We start from the raw sequence: 21,672 nt of genomic DNA on the forward strand, positions 1-21,672 counted from the left end.
ATTATGTAGAGAACTTTTTATTTAGATAATATATGAGGTAAAGTTATAATTAATTAGATTAGAGGTATATGCTTAAAAGGACGTAATTAGGCACTTTGAATGTTACGTTTAGTGCAACGTAACCAGATACCACCTACGATACTGGTTGAGATCACATTGGATGTGTATTTTAAAGGGAATTTCATCTTGGGCGATAATGTAAACTCGTAATGTCTCAGCAACATGGCCAATGCCAATTTCGAATGCATTTGGCCAAATCTCATTCCTAAAATTGAAAAAAATAGGTTTAGTTGAAAAATATGAAACATTTGAAAATTGTCATAGGAAGGGAAAGTTGAGTTGACCTAAGCATTTTCTTGGACCATCGCCGAATAAAAGATGGGCATAAGGGTGCCTGGCAGCTTTGGCTTCTTCACTAAAGTGCTCAGGATCAAAGGAATCCGGATTAGGGTAGTGTTCCGGATCGTGATTGAGCCCATAACGAGGAACGAACACAGTTATGCCTTTTTCAATGACGTAATCACTGTCGGGTATTTTGAAGTTTTCGTTACATTGCCTCAAAATTATAGGCTGGCCAGGGTAGCTTCGGATGGTTTCTACAAAACAAGATTGCGTGAAAATGAGCCTTCCCATTGTTGAGGGAATCAAAAAGTGCTTGTATTGGGTTGAGTCATACCTGAGACCACCTGTTCCATGTATTTCATTTTATTTATGGCATCGTAGCCTATTTCTCCTTTATTGGCTTCGAAAGTTTCGTCGACTTCTTGTCTAAGTTTGTATTGAATATCTGGATTACGAGCCAATTCCAGTAAAGCTGTGCTTAGAGTGAGATTTTGAGTAGAGTATCCGGCGAAAAAGAAGGCAAAACATTGAGCTGCGAGATTTTCTACTGAGACGTCTGTAAAAAGAGTTGAAAACGGAGAAATTATTTGCTGAACTTGGTATATGATTGTAATTTTGGATTCTGATTCTCCCTCCCCCCCAATCATTTTTCAAGCATTGGAGAAGTCTAGGTACCTACCTATTTTTCGTGGACGATCTTTATCAGCCTGGTTGGCAGCTTCTTCTTCTCGTTTAACAGCAATCAACAGATCAATGAAGTCATTACGGACGATGTGATATTTTTCACGATACTTGATGGTTTCATCGACCAAACGAACGAAGTATTGTACCGCATCCGGATCAAACATACGGACTTTGAATATCTTGCATAATTTCGGCGAAATGGCCAATAACAAGGAACGTAATTTGAAGTTGAAATGAGGCTCAACGATACGTTTACTCATTACTCTAAAATCGGCATCAGGATACAACAACGTATGAGCCCGAAATCCGAAAGCACAAGTGCTGATTACGTCAGTTCCTGTGGAAAATGAAATCCAAATTGATCAATCAGTCATAAACCTATCTACGTTTATCAACTTTCCACAAAGATGAGCTTACCATATCGAGCCACTACATCGGAAATAAACACATCGACATTATCTTCAGCCGGTTTCTTTAAGACATCAACCAACTCAACGGCACATTCCTTCATCAAATCAACCATTAACCGGATCTTAGCCGGAGAAAAAGCCGGACTGAGTTTCTCTCTGAGTACTTTCCAAGCATCGCCGTGTAAATTAAATAAATGCAGTCTGAGTGGCTCCGAGCCATCGGCGTCGTTATGACGGACGTGGAATTTTTGGAAATCCACCGTTAAAACATGTTTGACTATTTCTGGATCTCGTACGAGTAAAAATGGCCTTTGGAAATTATAATAGCCTCCGAAACGATGAGGAGCCAGTTGATTGTAGAGGTCGGCGTGGTATTCCTGGAACGAAGTTCGGTGCAGGATCAGGTCCAGATTGCTGCCGAAGATTAGCGATTTCGGTTTCACGTAGGGTACTTTACGATCTTCCCAGTATTGGTAGCATCTTTTCAGGTAGAAATATGCTAAGATCACCACTGTGGTGAGAAGGCCCACGAAATTGGTGAAAGTAAAGATGCTGGCGAGATCAGTCATGGTCTGTGTGGGGACAAAATGAAATGGATTATGGTTTGGAGAAGATGATTTTTTTCAAATTGAAAGTATTATTTTTTAAATTTGAATTTTTTCAAATTTTCAAAATGAAATTTAAAAAAAATGAAAATGGATTACTCTTTTTAAATTTTGGCTCGCGAGGGGGGGGGGCTAAATGACCCTCTACTGGAGAACGTTTTTGTTCAAGTTTTGATTACAATCACATTTTGAGAGGCAGTTTCAATTGAATTAAAATAAATTGATTTTTTGATGTCCAAATAATTTGAAAAATTCCATAAAATTTTGAAAAGTACGAATAGGTGGCTATAATTTTGAGAATATTTCGATCGAAGATCTCCAAAAGTACAAAAATCCATTTTCATTTCCCCAAATTTCATGAATGTTTTTTTAAAAAATTGGTCCACTTTTTTTTGAATGAAAGACTGTAATATTTTTTCATCTTGTTTTCGTAAAATTTTTAGGTCAAGTATTTTGAAAATTATGAAATCTGTCTCCAAGCTCCATCAGAAAAATGAGGAGAATCAGTGGCTGAATGACATCATGGTAGAGATCACTTTTTCAGTGTTGCCAATTTCATATATTTTATGCTAGATTTGGAGAAATAAAACCGTCTCTTTCAGAGACTGCAAACTGCAAGATTTTGTTCGTGAAAAAATATCTGCCAAAAATTTTACGAAAATATATAATCATTTTGTAGATTTTGTTGGCTCTAGTTTTCTTACAATTCTCTCGCAGGAGGAAAAAATACCCAAAAAAATCCTAAAAGTTTGAAAAAATCGTTGACCTTTTAATCTATTCAATTTTTTTGTAAATTTTTTGGATTTGGCATTGACATTGACACCATTGACCATGTTCACAAAAGTGAAGGCCAAAAGAAATCGATGCATTGAAAAAACTTATCTCTAGGTACACTTTTGTAAACTCGTTTAAAATTTTAATTTTTTTTGAAAACATTTTTTTAAAAAATATTTGCTGAGAATTATTTTAAAATTAAAAAAAAAATCAATAGGTGATTTCCAACTGAAAATTTTCTGAAAATTGGGCTCTGAACCTTTCAAAAAATTAATTGTTTTAAATTACATTTCGATTCATTTAATAAAATTTGAAAAATGCATTCCAATTTATGCATAATACTTACTCTAAACTATAAAAAGGTAACATAAAACGTAGAAAAATCAATTAAGCTTAAAAATTTTCTAAACCGAACTAGATGACAGCTTGAAACGAAATATAAAACGATTCGCTCGCGAAGTCACCAAAGACATTTATTTTTACGATTAAAAAATATATACGAGTGATAACATCGTCGTGTTTTTCGTACAATATTCGTGCTAAGGTGGGTCGCCATTTTTCAAATCGTTGCTGGGTATTCCATTAATTACTTTGATAGCGAAAAGAACAAGGTGCTTTTTCGAAATATGGAGTAATTTTTAAACTTCGTCGTATTCTTGTACCTTACTTGTTGTTTTTTCCCCATAGATTATAAAATACATATACGAACAATGGACATAGATATTCAGGTGTTTGATAATAACACGTGGTAAAACTTTCGCCGATATTATTTTTATTTTTTTTTTAATATCTCGAGGGAAAATTTTCGGTGGCTAATTTTAAAAAAATAGGACACGTGACGAGATATCTGTATAACGTTGGCAACGTTGCTTATGAGACATCGTCAAGTTTGAATGTTGAAAAATCTTACCGAAGTGGGGCCTGTGGGTAAGAAAAATGGTCTGATGAAGGCTATACACCTATTTTCTTTTACGTTTGAACGTACTCATACTGTTGTGTAGGTAGTAGGTAGAGGTACATATGCATAATATCTATTGAAATTTTCAGAATTTTTCAATACATTGTATTATCAAATTCTACCTATATGACAAGCAGCTGTATTTTTTCGTTACAAGCACACATACTTATGATTACTGAAAAATGTATTCGAACGAAATTTAACAATGAAGGTGATAACGAGGTACTGCGCCATGTGATAAATGTACTGTAATTTACAAAGGTTTATGACTTTGGTGGCGATAAGTACATCTACATATACTACAATATTGTGAGTCATTTGTATGTTCTATGTTGGTAAGGTACTAAAAATGTGTCTTTTACATGACTTTGGTATTGCACCATTTGAATAAATACCTATATTCACTCGTTCTTTCTTTATGTGTAATTCAATTTAGAATGGTTATTATTGGTGGGTTACCTGTATTGAGGGAATAGGTACCGTACCTCACCTCTACCTTCCTGTATAGGAAAAATTGATTTTTTTAGTCTCTCGGTTTAGTATTCGACGATTTTATTTGATTGAAACTTTTTAACACGACGAAAAATTGAACTCATATTTCGAGTCGAAGTACCTAAGTACATTTTTAAATTACCTACCTACTATTTTGAGCTTACGTATTCATCTATATAATAATGGTGCTACCTTTTTATGTGTCTTGAAAACAGCGCATATTTCCACCTACGTGTACCAGTTGATTTTTTGTCTTCGTCTTCGATGTATTCTGAAGATAAAAGTTGGTAAAATTCTCAACAAAAAAAAAGAAGGAAAAAAAGCATAGATCGATGTATGTAGATGTCTTTAAAATGAATCAAAACTCATTACATATTATGATGAATTGAAAATTATGGAAATTCAAATAACGAATAGCTGTTGTATGATCAAAAAAATCGTTTATTAAAATTGAAAAATATGACCTAGGTACATTTTTTCTGATTTTTTGGCATTTATACAACCAATGAGTACAATTTTTCCACCAAAACAATAGCTTAACTCGTAAGAAGAAATTGTTTTTAAAAAGTTACCTACCTAAAAAAAACAGCCAAAAAACAAAAAAATGACTTACGTTCTTGTAACTTTGAAAATAATCTGTTTTTATACAAATTTTTCTATTTGATGAATTATTTATTACGATTAAAGCATTTTTTCTGATGCAGTTCCACAAGATTTGGGATTAATAATAGTTTTAAATTAAATTGAAAACCATTTTTAGAATAAAGCAATCATTATCGAATCCATTAATCACAATTATAAAACTTTTTTAGAGTTTTCTCTCGGTATAAATTGTAATTTCACCTTCTCCACCTCGGTGGTCAATTTATTCGGCATAAAAACGAATTCAAAATCGTTTTCTGGCAATAGTGAAACGGAATATCGCTTGAATATGGTCATGGTAGCTGCTTTGATCATGAGAATGGAAAATCTTTCGCCTGAAAGAAAAAAAGTGGAAAACATTAATGCAAGAAAACACATAATTGATGGTATCTGTAAAAAGCACGAAATTCAGCCATGCGAAGGAACGATTTTTTTTCTATTTTCTATTTTTAAAAGGTCTACTTAGAGAAAGCCACGAAGAAGTTGACATTTTCAAGGTGACCAGCTTAGTTTTTGAAAACTTGCTGTTTTTCATAAACCCCATTGTGGAGCTTATTTAAGTTGACTAGTTTGCAGTTCTGGAAGTTTCAGGGAAAAATTTGAATTTTTATCAACACATTTCATTTTTTTGGTCATTAGTTTTGTCTGATTTTTCTAACGCCAAAAGAAAGAAGATGAGAGGCAGATTTAAAATTTTTGAGTCTTTGGGTAGAATGAAAAATTTCAGCCTCTCCCCCCCCCCTCCTTCCCAAAAAATGCGCAAATTTTTGACTTTTTTTCAAATTTTCTTTGTATTTTTGAAAAACCAAAACAGAAGCAAAATCAAAAAATACTGTTCAACATAAATTTAAAGGGGGTGGGAGGAGGAAGGGGTAATAATGTAATCTAATTTGTCAAGAAATTTCTCGCCATTGCTACTTTTTTGAATTTTGATGGATAAGAAATTTTGAAAAATAACTCGAAGAAAATTATTTAGCATTTGAAAAGAGAAATTAATTTTGGAAATTTTCTTTTGATGAACTTGCATTCCCTGTAGTTTTTCAAATTTGGAATTCGGCAATTATTTTTTTTTCACCAAACCGTAACAATTCTCTTTAATTTAACCTTAGGTATATTGCCTGGGAGAAGTTCAACCGATAAATTCTAAGCATTTTCATGAGAAAAGTTGAACTACGTAAACAATCAAGAAATTATGATTTTTGAAAAAAAAAAGAATTCAACTGATCACTCATTTTGAAAATTGCAGAGGTTCCTTAATTTCCTCCAAAAGATTATGCTCAATTCCAAAGTCTGCAAATTTACAGATGTAGACGGAAACAAAAATTCACTCATGTTAAATTCATGTTCATAAAATTACATAGTGGTATATCGCTGATTGCAAGAGAGATTCCGATTAAACAACCACTCAAAAAAAATTTCCATTGAGATTTCCACTTTTCTCGAAAAATTTTAACCATTTTGTACAGGTCACATGTTACAACAGACAAAAATAAGCCCCCACAGAATTGAAAATTCCATCGAAAAAAACACCTACACGAACACGATGAATTTTCCACCAAAACTAAAACCAAGTTGATGGAACTTTGCCGTAAAATTTTATCATCTAAACATTTTCATATAAAAATCACAAAAAAAAATTAATATGTACTCGTTACTCTACTTCGAAAAAAGATTCGTTGGTATCCTTTCTTTATTTAGCAACTTTGACAACTCACAAGAAAAATTTTTACATTCCAAAAAAAATGGAATAAAATAGGGTGAAATAACGTCGAAGTTTTCGATTTTGATCGAATTTAATTTTGGAATTTTAGGAAATTCGGTGGAAACTTGAAAACTTATGCTGTTTCTATGCAGCATCCGAATTTTTCAACATAAAAAAAATTCATTTCAGAAGATTCCTAGACTTATGGAAAATATATCAATTTGAATTGTCGATCTGAAACTTACATCTCAGTTTCTTCTTCAAATTCCAAAATGAAATTTTCAACTAAATAATTTTCAAAACATTTGTGCTTTTTCTCTTCGCACGAAATTTCATTTTATTCGAAGCAGAAATGATTTTTTTAAATTTAGAAATATCAAAATTTTCTCAGTTCTCAACACATTTTCAAAAAATATGTAGATCATTTTCATCATTTTTCCCCTAAAATTTCAATTCCAAAATAATGATAAAATTTTTTGTGAGCTGTCAAAGTTGAAACAGAGGATTGAAATTTCATATTTTTTTGGTAAATTCAATTTTTTCTTTGCGGGTCTAACGACAACAATTGATAAACTTTTCAGTTCATTTATCAACTTGGCTTTTTGTTTCTGTCAATCCCTCTAAATTTGGTTTTGGAAACCAACATAATCTTTTGAACAAAATTAAGGAAAATCCTCACTTTTAAAATTCAATCTTTTTGCAGGATTTAAAAAACAAGATTCGTCGATTTCTCATTTTTTTTTTTTTTTTGATATAGTCAGATTTCAAGTGTGGTTGCGGTGAGCAATGAGGAGGGCTGAGTCACAAAGATGAAATTTTCATTACATTATTTTGAAATCTACTTGCAGCAGCAGTCCCCTATCATTCAGCTTTATGTTTTTTTGATTGGGAGAGAATAAGGGATGAAGAGGGATGGGGTAATGTTTGTGTTTAGTCGCGATTCATCTTTTTCAAGGGTGCAAAAAAATATGAAAAATCAAGGAATTTCTATATTGGTGATTAGGTGACAGTAGATATTTTTTTTCATACTTTGGACTGTTCTCGTCTTATTTTCTGATCAGAGTGTTAATTTTTGGTGGGCACGTTGACTTCAAAATCGAAAATTTGTTCTCCTTTCCTATTCTATAGCCCTAAGTGAGGATGAGGAATCACATTTTGAGATAAGAGTAAAAAAGATGGTCTTACCAATGCAATATCTAGGTCCAGCTCCAAAAGGCATATAGACATAAGGATGACGCGACGCTTTATTTTCTTCGTTGAATCGTTCGGGATCGAATTTCTCAGGATCTGGGTAATATTGAGGATCGTGATGAAGTCCGCTGGTAGAAATCACAACCGCAGTGCCTTTTTCAATAACGAAACCATCGGGAAGAGAGCAAGTCTTGGTGCAACGTCGAGAAAAAGAGCCTATGATGCAGTATTTTCTCATAGTTTCTGCAAAAATTGGCCAAAGAAGTCGTTAAAAATGAAGAAATACATACATATGTACCGTACACGAGTGGTAGCCTAAGGATGGCCTTTGAAAAGGCAGTTGATGATGACCAAAATACCTGCGATAACTTTATTAAGGTAGGGTGTATCTTGAGCCATTTCGTAGTCGAGTTTGCCTCCGGATTGTTCATAAGCTGCGTCTATCTCTTTGAGCAATTTTTCTCGCATTTCAGGGTGTTTGGCTATTTCGTAGAATAGAAAGCTTATGGCGCTAGCTGTTGTGGTGAAACCAGCCATAATGTAGAGGATGCCGTGAGCCAAAGTTTTATCTACCGTCCATTTGGAGTCTGAAAAAAGTACAAAATAAGAGCGTGTCGAACTTTTGTGGGGTTTAAATTTTATTCTACCTAATTTGAAAAATTAAAAAAATATTTAGAAGCGGTGAGTGGCGGGTATTATTATCAAAGTTCATAATCGACCTTGTAATGACCTTGTTGCTGCCTGTCCGAGTATGGTTCACGAAATTTCCGATAGATGACGTAAATTATTTGAAAAGAATATGTTACAATCAGTTAATGATTTTAATATGACAATCACTTACCATCATTCGCTTTCATCAAAGTCATGAAAGCTTGCAAGAAATCATTCCTATTGATATTATTGTCTTCTCTGTGTTTGATACAATCCAGTACAATCCTCTTGAAAAAATCTCTCGAGTACTTTCCATAAGCCGAAGACGTGACGTAATGTCTTACCGTTGATGGTAAAATGAAGAAGAAATTTGCCAATTTTTTCGAAACATTGGACCCACCTCTGATTAAGCCGGCCATTTTCATAAAAATCTCACACCCGTTTTCCATCTTATTCACCTTTAGGCCGTAAGTACAGGTGAATATAACGTTCATTATGAACAATCTCAACACTCCGATAACGTCAACGGTCTGCTCTTTGGATATATTTATGGTTTTATCCATTTCATCGGCACATTCGGCGATCAATTCGAACATAAATTTCAATTTACCCGAACTGAATCCAGGCGTAAGTTTGGCTCTAGTGTCTTTCCACTCTTTACCTTCCAAATTAAAAATGAAATGAGTCAAAGGATCGGTCTTAGTGAAAAATAACTTCTCGCGGCTGGAAAAACTATCGAATTCTTTGGTCAACACGTGTTTGATGTAATCTGGATCTCGTATCATCATCTTGAGCGGCATAACGCTGTATCCTCCGTATTTGTGCGGAGCCAAGTCATCGTATATGTCTTTGAAGTACTGGAAACGCGATTTTCCTCTTATTAGCCAATCCAATTCACTACTCAAGAAATTCTGTTTCAAACAAGGAACTCCGCGACGTTCCCAGTAGCGTAATTTATGTTGCAGGATTCGATACAGGATCAGAATCACTGCGCAGAAGAACACCACGATGTACATTTTGTTTGCTTTTTCTTTCTCTGTGTCAGTGTTTTTCGATACTTCTTATTGGAAAGAATACGCACCTGTTTAACTCGAATACCTTGAATGAATGACGTTTTGTGATATGACATTTTGCGATAAAATGTTGTAAGTATCGTTAAATGTGTATACGTCAATTGTTCAACGTGTGTGTCTCTTTACTGTAAAAGGTACATGTTTTAAGGCATAGACACGATCGGCCTTGGCAGGAAACATAACTGGGTATCTAATTTCCAATCAGTGCGTAGTTGAAAGGCAACGAGAATTTGAAAAATAATTTATTATAGGTACATTTTTGTTCAAGGATTAACAAAAAAATATAAATATTTTGTATTTTTAAACTGCACGTAGAAGAAAAATTCCATTAGTTTAGAGATCGTTCTGTACATCTGAGCCATACACCGCTGCCACAATTTGTTAAGATCAGTCTTGGAATGAGTTGCAGAGGTGTGATCATTTTCGGCGATGGAGTGAATTCGAAATTTCTTACCAGAGTCGCCAGTCCTGTTTTTATCTGCATCATTCCGAATCGAGAAGCTGTAACAAATTTCGTCATTTGAATTAAAATATCGAATTAAAAAATTGAATATTTTAAATTTTTTCCAAACCGGTGATTTCTATTAAAGATATCAATAGACCATTTAAACCAAAACAAAAATTAATTTTGGAATATTGAAAAATTTTCAAATTTTAAAACATCGAATAATTTTGAGCTCTCAGGAGGGAGGAGGAAGTTGAACATTTGCCTGTATGGAAATTTTTCCTAGGTACATCTTGTTGAGATCATTTGGCCTTAATTTTTTCCTAGGTTCTATCAAATTTTAAGTGTAAAATTTTTTTAACCAGGCAAAGGAAAATCAATAGAAAATTCAAAAATCATACAATTAGACAAAATTTCTGAAACTGAATGGAAGACATATCCCAGTCTAACAAATTTCATATTGAAATTTTTGGTGAGTTTTGAAACCCCATTTTTTAAGAATAGACCTAAAATCTCATCAAATTCCTCTCGAATTAATAGATTGCAATTTTTAGTTGTGCTGGCCGGAGTCTTCAGTGAGTTGTGGAAGCTTTGAATTTCCAGAAAATTCCACTGAAAAAGTCCCAAATTAGGTTTTTGTAAACTTGAATTGGCCATTTTTGTAATCTCTTCAACCAATTGGAACATGAATAGGATCAATCGAGTGAAGGGAGGGGGAGGTGTTTCATTCGGTTGCTTAGAAAACTCAACTAACGTGAAAATTCAGAACGATCTTAGGTAATTTTCAGTTTTTGTACTATTGAATTTTCATAAAATCCCGCAGAAAAAGTCCCAAATTAGGCTTTTGTAAATTTGAAATAATTTGTGGATAGGGTGAGTCTTTTTTACATTTTTTGTGGTATTTAATGAAGCCTGAAGCCCTGTGAAACATCGTGGTCTAATGACCTCACATGACTTGGGGAAAAATTTCAAATTAGGTGAACGACTAACCATACCGACAAACGCTCAAAGAGACGATTTTTTTTTGGTTTATTGTTCATCAAGTATTACTTACGTTTAAATGCAAATTACTTGTTCTATTCTAATTTTACGATCTGAGGAGATAATCAAAAAGTTATCATATCTCAAGAGAAAGAACTAAGTACATATTTAAGGACCCCTGAATTTTCAGAAATTTACATCAAGCTTTTCTGATGGTGTAAACGTGATGATATAAAAGTATTAAAGATATCAAAAGACCATTATTTAAACCAAAAAAAATTTTTTTTTTTTTTTGGGTGTTTATAATTACAAGATTATTACACCCGTAAGGGGGGGGGGTTAGATTTGGTTTGTGAGGTTGATGTTTTTTATTAGGGAGATGAATTTTTGTATTTCTGAGGGTTTGTCAGGGATAATTTTTAAAATTTTGAGCTCTGGGGTAGGAGGAGTAGGAGGTTGAACATTGGCATAGGAAGAAATTTTTGCTACATTTTGTTGAGATCACTTGGTCTTGATTCTTTGCTCGGCTGTATCAAATTTCAATTGTGAAATTTCTTCAACTAAGCAAAGTAAGTAAAATTGAAGGAAAATCCAAAAAATTACGATTAGACAAAATTTTTAAAATTGAATTTCATGGGGATTTAAATTTTTGGCAAATTTTGAAAAATTCAAAATGGCCCATTTTTCTGAAAATGAACCTAAGATTTCATAAAATTGCTGTCGAATTGATAAATCGCAATTTTTAGTTTTGCTGGAGCCTCCAGCGAGTTTTGGAAGCTTTGAATTTTCAAAAAATTCCATTGAAAAAGTTCCAAATGAGGGTTTTGTAAACTTGATTGGGCCATTTTTGTGATTTCTTCGACCTATTGAAACATAAATGAATATTCCCAGCAAAATAACATAATTTTTTTTAGCTTCTCAACCTTTAAATTGATTCAAACATTTTGAAAATCACTGTCCTTCCCCTCTCCTCCCTCCATCGCTGAAAGTGAGCTCATAAAAATGTTGACGAATATTTTTCAATTCAGGCGTGTATTTTCCACTTTTTGGCCATCCCGCCACAAAAAAAGAAAGGTAAATGAACTTCTAGAATACTTAATCAGAATTTCAATTACAAGTGATTCATTTTCAATGATTCCCCAATATTGTTTTTCTAATGTTTTAAAATTTTTTGTGCTGTTCATTTAAATTTTTTTCCCCAAAATTTTTCACGATTTTATTTTTGGTATAAAAATGTATCCAACGCATGACTGTGAGCTTTTCCTTCACGAGGAAGGCATCACAATAGATAAAAATGCGTTTTTGACTGTTCAGTAATATTATTATCTGAAAATGGCCTAATTTTGAAGGGGAAAAAATAGATAGGGTAACATTTTGAAGGCTTGTGCTAAAATTTATCGAAAAAATTGTCGGAACGGTCAATTTAAATGAGTAGGGTGGCACTGAATTTCATTTGCACCTTCGTAATGAGATTTTTTGAATTCTGAAAAATTCGAGCAATCGTTTAAGGCTCCAAGAACCATTCGATGGAATTCAGCATTGCTACATTTTTCCTGGTGATCCAATTTTAAATACTTTTTTGATCATTTTTTGTTCATTTTTTTGTTCAGTTTAACAAAATTCTTTCTGTCGAGATAGCTCCCTTGAGTTGTTTTTTTGGGGGGGGGGGGGGTTGATGAATCCGGATAGTAAAAGAATAATCATAAAGTTCGAGACTTGAACCCTCCTCCTCTTCCTCCTTAATCATCTTGATGAGTTCTATTTCTTACCATCTTCGTGTAGGTGCACTATAATTTAAAAAAATTCTTCTTTGAAGGTGGAAATGTTTGCCACTTTTTTTTGAAATTCAGAAGGTTTTTAATGATTTTTTTGACAAAAAATTTAAGACGAAAAAAGAACATTCATTTTTTACCTACTGTGAATTTTTCGAATCTATTTTATTTTTATGAAAATTCTCGAGTGTTTCTGAGCCAACTCGACTCGAGAAAATTTTCAAGATTCGAAAATCATTCGGATCGATCAGTTTTTCTATGTTACAATTTTTAAAAAAATTCTCTGCTCAAACTTTTTTATTCCCTTCTTCCAATTTAATAGATTCATTAAATTTTCGTATAGCCTTACCAATGCATATTCTCGGACCTTCGCCGAAAGGTAAAAATGTACAATGATGTCTGGTATTTTTCACTTCATCTGAGAAATTCTCCGGATTATATTTCTCAGGTTCGGTATAATAAGATGGATCACGATGTAATCCAACAACCGGTATCACGACACTGACGCCTTTGTCGATGTAAACATCGGAATCTGGTATTTTATACTTTTGACTGCAGTTTCTTATCAAGAAGGGTAACGAAGGATACAATCTTATGGTTTCTGTATAAATTGAGAAAATACTTATTAAATAAGTTATCAAAAAAAGAATATTCCTGATTGAGTGTTGAAATTTTACCATAAATGACCATTTCCATGTAGGTCATTTCTTGCAAAGCGTCGTAGGTTATTTCTCCGTTGTATTTTTCGAGGACTCGGTCTACTTCTTCTTGGAGTTTTTCTTGAATATCTGGATTACGAGCGAGCTCAAACAGAGTCATACTCAAGGCACTGGAAGATGCTTCGAAACCGGCGAAAAAGAAGAACCAGCATTCGGCAGCTATACTGGCATAAGTGATATCTGCAATGACAAGAAAGTATAGGAATTAGATAGGACAATAATCTTGAGTAGGATCGTGAAAATCAAATTCGAACCTCTGCCATTTTCTTCGCTATTCTGTTTCTCCATCAATTCGACCATCGAGTTCAAGAAATCATTCCTGGTTACTTGGTTATGTTTACGGAATTCTACCGCTTCTTTGACGAAGCCTTGGAAGAAATCGTTCATTTCTTTGCTCAAAAATCGAACGCCGAAATACTGCATTATTTTTGGACAAATTTGTATAAAAATAGGAAGTATTCGGCTATTTGGCTGGATCAGGCTGCGACCCATTGCTCGGAATTCGGCTGCTGGATTTTTCAGCGTGTGGGCTGCGATGCCGAATGCACTTTCGGTGATTACATCTGTGCTGAATCTGCAAAAAAATGACGATTTTGGTACATTTTTGACTTGAAATAATTTTTAAATTGCTTGAAAAATTGTTTCCAACTGATGGTTATTTTTCGTTTTTAAAAGATGAGTTTTATTGAAGTAGGTAGCTCGTTATACCTACTCGTATCTAAATCTGAACGAATATTCTAAAAGTAATGGAAATACACCGGGGCAATGATTTCGAGCTATTATATCATAGGAAAAGATAACGTTATCAGGTTATGCAGTTATAAAGGTATTGGAAAAGTTGAGCTTATCAAAGAAGCAATTAAACGGAAATGATTATAATGTACTTTTCCTCTATTATATTTCCCTTTCCCCTTGACCCTACTTCATGTACCTATATGCGAAATTGTATCGCAAAAAATTATTTTCTAACGCTTACCTTGCCATAATATCTTTAAATTCGATATCATCGTTCGATTCAATATCCTTCTTTATGATGGTTTTCAAATCTTCCATGCATTTCTTCAACATACCAAACATAAGCTTCCTTTTTCCAGTCGTGAAACAAGGGGTGATCTTAGTTCGGACATTTTTCCACCTCGGTCCGCCCATATTGAAAAGATTCGCGGTCAAAGGTTCCTTTTCTTCATCGTAAGGGAATCCTCTATCTTGAAAATGTACGAAATCCTTAGTCAGAATGTGATTTATTAATTCGGGATCCCTGACGAGTAAAACTGGTCTTCCGAAATCGTAGTATCCTCCGAATCGTTGGCCTTTGAATTTGAAGTAATTTTTGTAGTGGAAATGGTACATAGGCTCTTCTCCGCATGTTACCGAGAATGTATTGCCGAAAAATGGTATCGGGAATAATTGAGGTACACCTCTTCTGCTCCAGTATGTGTAGGTTTTTACGTACTGGATGATTATGTAGAGTAACCAGGTAATTAAGATGAACAATATGGAAGATAAGAGTTCATCCATTATGATCTCTGATAAAAAAAACACGGTTCAAAAAAGCGACACTTGATAAATGATGTAAAAAAATTTACTCTTGAACTTGAAAAATTGTTAAAAATAATCTACCGCGTGTAAAAATACGTACGTACGAGTAAATGCAAAATGTTGCACAATACAACGCTTAGGTACTTTGGGTATAAGCGTTGAATCGTTACAATGTTGTAAAATAACGAACAGTAGGTAAATTAATGAAAGATCACATTAGGAAGAACTAACCGCACGGCACCAACCTCGTTATAGGTATGAATTTATCTAATTCGTTTGATTATCTCGACCGATATTATCATACCGGTTCGTATTTAGCCGGCAACGTGCTCCGAAACGTTTTCTTTCGGATGATAAAATTTTCTCATTAAAAATATCACGTTTTGAGGTAAATAATTGTGTAGAGGTGTATGTCGATTTGCTTCATCTAGATTTGACTATTTTGGGGTATTTTTTTGGAGGAGGGAGAGGGAGAAGACATTTCCGAAAACGATTAATTTACTCGGCCATAAATGAATGAAACCAATTGAGAAACTTATTTACACGTGATTAAGTAGGTAGGTGATGATATAGAATTTGGGAACCACGATACAAAGTAGTTCTGTTATGGCAAGGTGCTCGTGGGTTTATCATTATGTAACTAACCTTAGACTAATTATTGATAAATCTATATTGGAGTTCGTAGCAGCTTAATTTTGGCAACGTGGTTTACACCGGGTCCATGTACCTCCTTCGATGGACATGATGAATGCTCTTTTTTCGAATGTCACAGGTAGCTTCATTTTAGGCGAAGGGAAAAATTGGTACTTTAAAACCAATGCTGATAATCCGACTTTCATTTGGATCATGCCTAATTTTCGACCTGAAAAAAATAGAAATGAGAGCTTCAATTATAAAAACATTAAGCCAAAATTATACTTTGAAGAATCATGACATTTTTTTTGCGTCTTCTTTTTTGCCATTTTTCCAGTTTGTCTTGTAAAAATGTTTTTTTCCTTTTCAAATTAAAATTTTGTGGAGGTGGTTTGCCATGGATTTCATCGATGATTTTCAATATGTAGTTTTTAAAAATGTGTACGATGAGTAGTTGTGTGACCTTGGAAAATGAAAAATCGATTTTTTTGATCCTTTTTCTTCACGAAAAAGTTTGAAAAAAATCATCAAAATTATCAAGTAGGTATTTCAATATTTTGCAGGTTTTTTTATGAAAAATGAGAAGATAAGTACTCGTAGATTATAACTTGATAAAATTTCGTATCACCTGATGAAGGAACTGTGTGCCGAAACTTTGTGTACCTAGTTATTGGTTTTAAATTTTCGTGAAGATACATTTTTTTATCGAGTTATAATCTACCTATCTTCTCATTTTTCATAAAAAACTGCAAACTTCTTCTACTTGAACAGGATACCTACTCCTTGGAATTTTGAATGAATAGTTTTCTGAGAGAAGGTGAGTCGATTTTCAAGCTTCAATGAAATTCAGTGAAAAAGCTAACAAAAAATTTATCGAGGTTGTGAAATTATCTCAAAAAATTTTAGGTATCAACCTCTGCGATAATGACTCCTAATAATTTCAAATTTTCGTATAGGGATTTGACAAGACAACTGTCGCGCTCTAGGAAATTGTGGTCAAAAACACGGGAACTAACGAAAGGTCCCGTTCTTATCAGCGATTTTCAACAATTTTCCTTCAATTTTCACAACATTACATTCCAATGTTTATACTGGGACCTTTCATCAGCCAATCATAAACAAGGCGACACTAGCGCGGCGCACCTCTGTCAAGTTCCTATTGTACGAAAAATGAATTTGTGTCAGATTATTGCGACTTGCGAGTGAATCGTTTTTATATGTTTTTTTTGGAGCTCAAATGAGTATCAGCTGTTGTGGGCTGTAATCTACAGCTTCGAAATTTTAAAAAATATATCATTTTTGACGATTTACCAATTTTTTCATCATGATGATGAGTTGAAAATGAATAAAGAATCACCTTCAGTTTTCTCAAAAAAAATTAAAGGTATCGAAAAATTCAAAGAAATACAAATTTCAAAAGTTTGATTCATTTCAAAAAATTATTCGCGTATTTTTGGAACTACTGAATTCATTTTTTTGGATTTTTTGCTTTTTTAAAATCTTTTTTGAGGGCTTGAGGGTGGTTTTTTCAACTTGTAACCCAAGAATTTTTTTCAAATAGAGGGGAATAGCAAAATCAACCGATTTTTCAAAATTTTCAAGCGTAAATCCTGACTATGGAATCCATAAGGATTGGAGATCTGAATTTCCTGCACGTTCATTTGAACGTATATTGGTCACTTCCTCGGGAAATCACTTATCCGAAGTGCAAAAAAAGGGGGAAACGCAAAAACGACTCATGCTCCTTTTTACCCTATACATTTTTTTCATCATTTTATATTGAGCTTTAAAACCCTCATTTCAATAAAATCTGTTCGTGTTTTTTTTTTCAAATTAAAAACTGTCGTTTGTTATTGCAAGAGGAAGGGGGGCGTTGAAACCTGAATTGAAATGCTCAAATCATGTCCTGATAATTTATTTATCTTTAACTAATTTTTGAACAAATTTTTGTTGCGTCTTTTTTAAATTTTAAAACTGACTATTTTTATTGGGGGAGTGGGGGGGGGGGGGTACTGAAACTTGAATTGAAAAGCTCAAATCATGTCCTGAGAAATTTTTTTGGATTTAAGCTATTACGTACCCATGAATTTTAAACTAATTTTATTATTGAAGGATTTGTTTTTGTCTTTTTAAAACTGACGATTTTTACTGTGGGAGGGGAAGGGGGTGCGTTGAAAAATAAATTTAGAAGCTCAAATCATGTCCTGAAATTTTTTTTTTGATTTGATTTTTAAATTTTAAAACTGACGATTTTTATTGTTGTAGGGGAGGGGGTGTTGAAACTTGAATTGAAAAGCTCAAATCATGTCCTGAGATTTTGTTTTTGATTTGAGCTACTAAGTATGATTGTTTAACCAATTTTTGGAGAATTTGTTCTTGTCTATTTTCAATTTTAAAACTGACTATTTTTATTATGGAAGGCGGAGGGAGGGGAGTTTGAAACTTGTATTGAAAAGCTCAAATCATGTTCTGAGATTTTTTTAATTTAAGCTATTGAGTATGCATTTTTAACCAATTTTTGAACTGAAGATTTTATTAATGGGGGGGGGGAAGATGAAACTTGAATTGAAAAGCTCAAATCATGCCTTGCGAATCTTTTTTTGATTTGAGGTATCATGTATGAATTTTTCACCAATTTTCGAAGAATTTGTTTTTGTACTTTTTCCAAATTTGAAACTGTCGATTTTTATCTTCGGAGGGAGGGGGGGGGGGTGTTGAAACCTGAATTGAAAAGATCAAATCATGTCCTGCGTTTATTTTGATTTGATTTAATAAGTACGAATTTTTCACTAATTTTTGAAGAATTTGTTCTTGTTTTTTTAATTTTAAAAATTACGATTTTTGTGGGAAGGGGTGGGGCGATGTTGAGACTTGATTTTAAAAATACAATTTTTTGCCCTGACTTTCATTTCACGAGAATTTTTTTTTTGATTGATTATAGGCTATTAGGTAATTACGAAGATATGCAATTGAAAATCAACACAACTTCATTTTCAACTTGATACAAAACCAGTTTCAAAAATTGACTGTTAGGTCTAGCAACCCACAGGGTGCAGTAAAAGTATATGATACAAGTGATATTAGAATTGGGTAGTGATAAATCAGTGGTGAAAAAGCAGTAAATTCAGTCATAATTTGAAGAAAAAATATCAAAAAAAAAAAGAACAAAAATGCAAAACTTTCTGAAAAATTTCCAAAATTTTATTCCAATTTTGATTTTTTTTTTGTCAAGTATTAATTTGACCTCGTTGACTTTCTTAAGGAGAGGAGAGAAGGATGGAGAATTTTTTTCTTGAAAAAAAGGGTTGTATGTTTATACCTTACTACCCTATTTTTTTTACGATTATTTTCATGCGTAGATTATGAAAATGCATTCGTAGCCCTTGCTGATCGAGGATCAGTCGTTTTGAAATTTTTGATTTTTATCTCCTAATCGAATGAAATTCCCTCAGTTGGGAAAACAAATAAATGAAATACTTGCCACCACAAGCTCGAGGCCCTTCTCCAAATGGCAGAAATGCATATCTGCTCCTCGACTGTATAGCTTTCTCACTGAAATTTTCCGGATCATAGGACAACTCAGTGGGAAAATATTCCGGATCAACGTTCATCGCGCAGAAAGGAATAACCACTTGCAATCCTTTCTCGATGAAAATCTCAGTTCCTGGGATTTGATAATCTGCAGTGCATTCGCGAACCATCGCAGTTGCAGGAGGGTACAATCGGAGTGTTTCTGAAAAAGTACACGATTCGTTTAAAAGGATCGAAGACTGAAGTGAACCTCATACGTAGAAAGTAAGGATAGGGAAGTAATCTTATTAATAATTATTCTTACCGCAGACCACCTTATGAAGATAGGGCATTTTTTTGAGTTTATTCATAGTCAGGTTAGATAGATCGTCGCCGCAGGTGCTGTGAATCTCTTGGTAGAGTTTTTCTTGTACTTCTGGGTTTCTGCCGAGTTCAAAAATGGCAGCACATAAGACTACTGTTGAGTTTTCGTATCCGGCTAGGAATAACATGAAGCATAGCGCAGCTATGAGCTCGTCAGTGATTGGCATTATGTCTGTAATTAATTAGGAAAGGTCTTTAGTTTTTGGAAATCATCCTACTAAAGGGAACCTTAGCATCATCTGCTTTTGACATGGAGGGTCTCAAATTTTTTTGGGTGCCTTTAAATCCGAAGTGTACCACTTCCCTCACCTCCCTCCTTGAATTTAGTTAGGATCTGGGTATTCTTAATTTTTGAACCCATCGTAATAAATCCACCACTTACCTGTACATTCTTCGTTATCCTTATCTTGAACGTCCATCATATAGCTGAGAAAATCAGTCGGTCGTTTATTTTGCTGTCGTCGATGCTTCAATTCGTCGTAGATTATTTCGCTAAAGTACTCGGCAATATCGGACGCGACCATCTTGATATCGAATAATTCGGTGATAAATTTAGGCAAATGGGGTAAAATCAACTTAATTATCGTCCTGAGTCTCGGCATAAAAATCCTTTTACTCATATGGTAAAATTTATCATTGTTGCCAGTCAGTGGGCCCTTTTTCAATCCAAACGCGCATTTACCTATCACCTCTGCCGCATACCTACTCATTACTTCTCTGAGATTAATATCTTCGGTGGTTTTGGCCACTTGGCCCAGATAATGCTGCAAATTTATAGCACTCTCGAGCAACAGAGGGAACAAGATCAAGACACCGTTGAGGGTAAAAGCAGGCAGAACTTTATTCCTGGCTATTTTATACCGTTCGCCTTCCAAATGAAATAAATTCATAGTCAACGGTTCGTCATCGTAGGCGATTTTCAAGCCTCGGTCGAAAAAATGCGCAGAGTCTCGTCCCAGCATCAGTTTAATCCATTCCAGTTCGGATACGTAAAGGGTTGGTTTCTGGAACATAAACGTGCCCAGTAGTTTTGTGGGTTTGGTTGCTTTGTAAATGCATCGTTGAAATTCCAGGATCGATTTGCGACCTAGGATCAGGTCGTTTGCGTTGCCCAACAACCAGTGGGGTTCGAGGTAGGGGATATTTCGTTTCTTGAAGTATTGGTAGCTCGATCTCAGGTACAGCCAGAATATAGCCAAGAGTAACAATACGATTAGAATTATGAGAAAAATTGTCGTGGTCATGGCGATGAACCGGTTTATGATGGAAAATTTTTCATTCGAAAGGTTGAATATGCTATAGAATTTTTCCACTTTTTTTTCAACTTACGTTTTACGAAGAAAGTCAGCTATCATCTTTCGAGCTTTGTTACTGATAAGAAAGTACATTACGTGATAAGAAACCGAACTATTCGTACCTACTCGCGTACTACATACATAATGGAATATGCTACTGTTCGAACGAAATCGAGAGTACTAAACTGATGAAAACAGAACATCGTCGAGTCTGGTTTTGATGAAACTGGTTTCAAAAAGATGTACCTGCTACCTGCCCATTGAAGAGAGGAACTGAAAGGGAAATTATATCTGTCTTAATAATATTTCGTGAGAAGGACAGTTTAGTACTCGAAGACGAGTCTTTTTAGTTGTAGGTAAATATTGGAATCTGAAATAAAAAATCGAGTCAGTATGATGGAAAAAATTATACCACCGAAGTCGTAAGATAAATTTCTCGATGGAATTTGTATGTAACAAGTACTAAAACGTACCAATTTCTATCAAATAATGAGAACCAAATATTTACACAATTATCGTCCATCTGCGACGTAGTATCATCTATCGTGGTATGTGATTTGATGAAAAGGATACCGATACATTAAAATGAATCTTCTCTCAGGTGGTTTTTGAGGTTGAGTTTGTCTGATATACGATCTCGAAGTAGGTACAGCTTTTCGTCGCATTTCTTGCTCGTATCGTTTATTTTGCTTTTCCAAAAGCTCGATTCTTTTTTTAGCTATTTGTCGTCTAATTTCGCCGTTTTTATCCAAAACTATAGGTACGTCTCGGTATTTATATCGGTTTATCTTCTTACGAGGTTTTTCTCTATCGCTGCCGTACAAATATTCCATAACAAGCCCTTTGATTTTAGCTTTGAATTTATCTTCT

At 34.0% G+C, this 21,672-nt stretch overlaps 3 protein-coding genes across 3 annotated transcripts; all 3 read right to left on the reverse strand.

The window, feature by feature from the left end:
* LOC135841729 (cytochrome P450 6a2-like) lies at window positions 1-3,317 on the reverse strand. The gene is made up of 6 exons (XM_065358870.1): window positions 3,162-3,317; window positions 1,444-2,008; window positions 1,022-1,363; window positions 677-898; window positions 345-596; window positions 1-265 (listed from the first exon to the last, which is right to left on the reverse strand). Exons 2-6 carry the CDS (start codon window positions 2,003-2,005, stop codon window positions 87-89), a joined length of 1,557 nt encoding a protein of 518 aa, XP_065214942.1. The 5' UTR covers window positions 2,006-2,008; window positions 3,162-3,317; the 3' UTR covers window positions 1-86.
* A 1,368-nt stretch (window positions 3,318-4,685) lies between these two features.
* LOC135836035 (cytochrome P450 6k1-like) lies at window positions 4,686-15,650 on the reverse strand. The gene is made up of 9 exons (XM_065350612.1): window positions 14,418-15,650; window positions 13,696-14,015; window positions 13,400-13,621; window positions 13,072-13,323; window positions 9,858-10,025; window positions 8,642-9,511; window positions 8,160-8,387; window positions 7,795-8,043; window positions 4,686-5,242 (listed from the first exon to the last, which is right to left on the reverse strand). Exons 1-9 carry the CDS (start codon window positions 14,957-14,959, stop codon window positions 5,061-5,063), a joined length of 3,033 nt encoding a protein of 1,010 aa, XP_065206684.1. The 5' UTR covers window positions 14,960-15,650; the 3' UTR covers window positions 4,686-5,060.
* On the reverse strand, window positions 15,006-21,168 carry LOC135841777 (cytochrome P450 6a8-like). The gene is made up of 4 exons (XM_065358955.1): window positions 19,890-21,168; window positions 19,449-19,679; window positions 19,095-19,346; window positions 15,006-15,842 (listed from the first exon to the last, which is right to left on the reverse strand). Exons 1-4 carry the CDS (start codon window positions 20,749-20,751, stop codon window positions 15,670-15,672), a joined length of 1,518 nt encoding a protein of 505 aa, XP_065215027.1. The 5' UTR covers window positions 20,752-21,168; the 3' UTR covers window positions 15,006-15,669.
* Between the last annotated feature and the right edge of the window lie 504 nt (window positions 21,169-21,672).

The sequence above is a fragment of the Planococcus citri genome, chromosome 1, assembly GCF_950023065.1.
Source record: "Planococcus citri chromosome 1, ihPlaCitr1.1, whole genome shotgun sequence".
Classification (NCBI taxonomy): Eukaryota; Metazoa; Arthropoda; class Insecta; order Hemiptera; family Pseudococcidae; genus Planococcus; species Planococcus citri.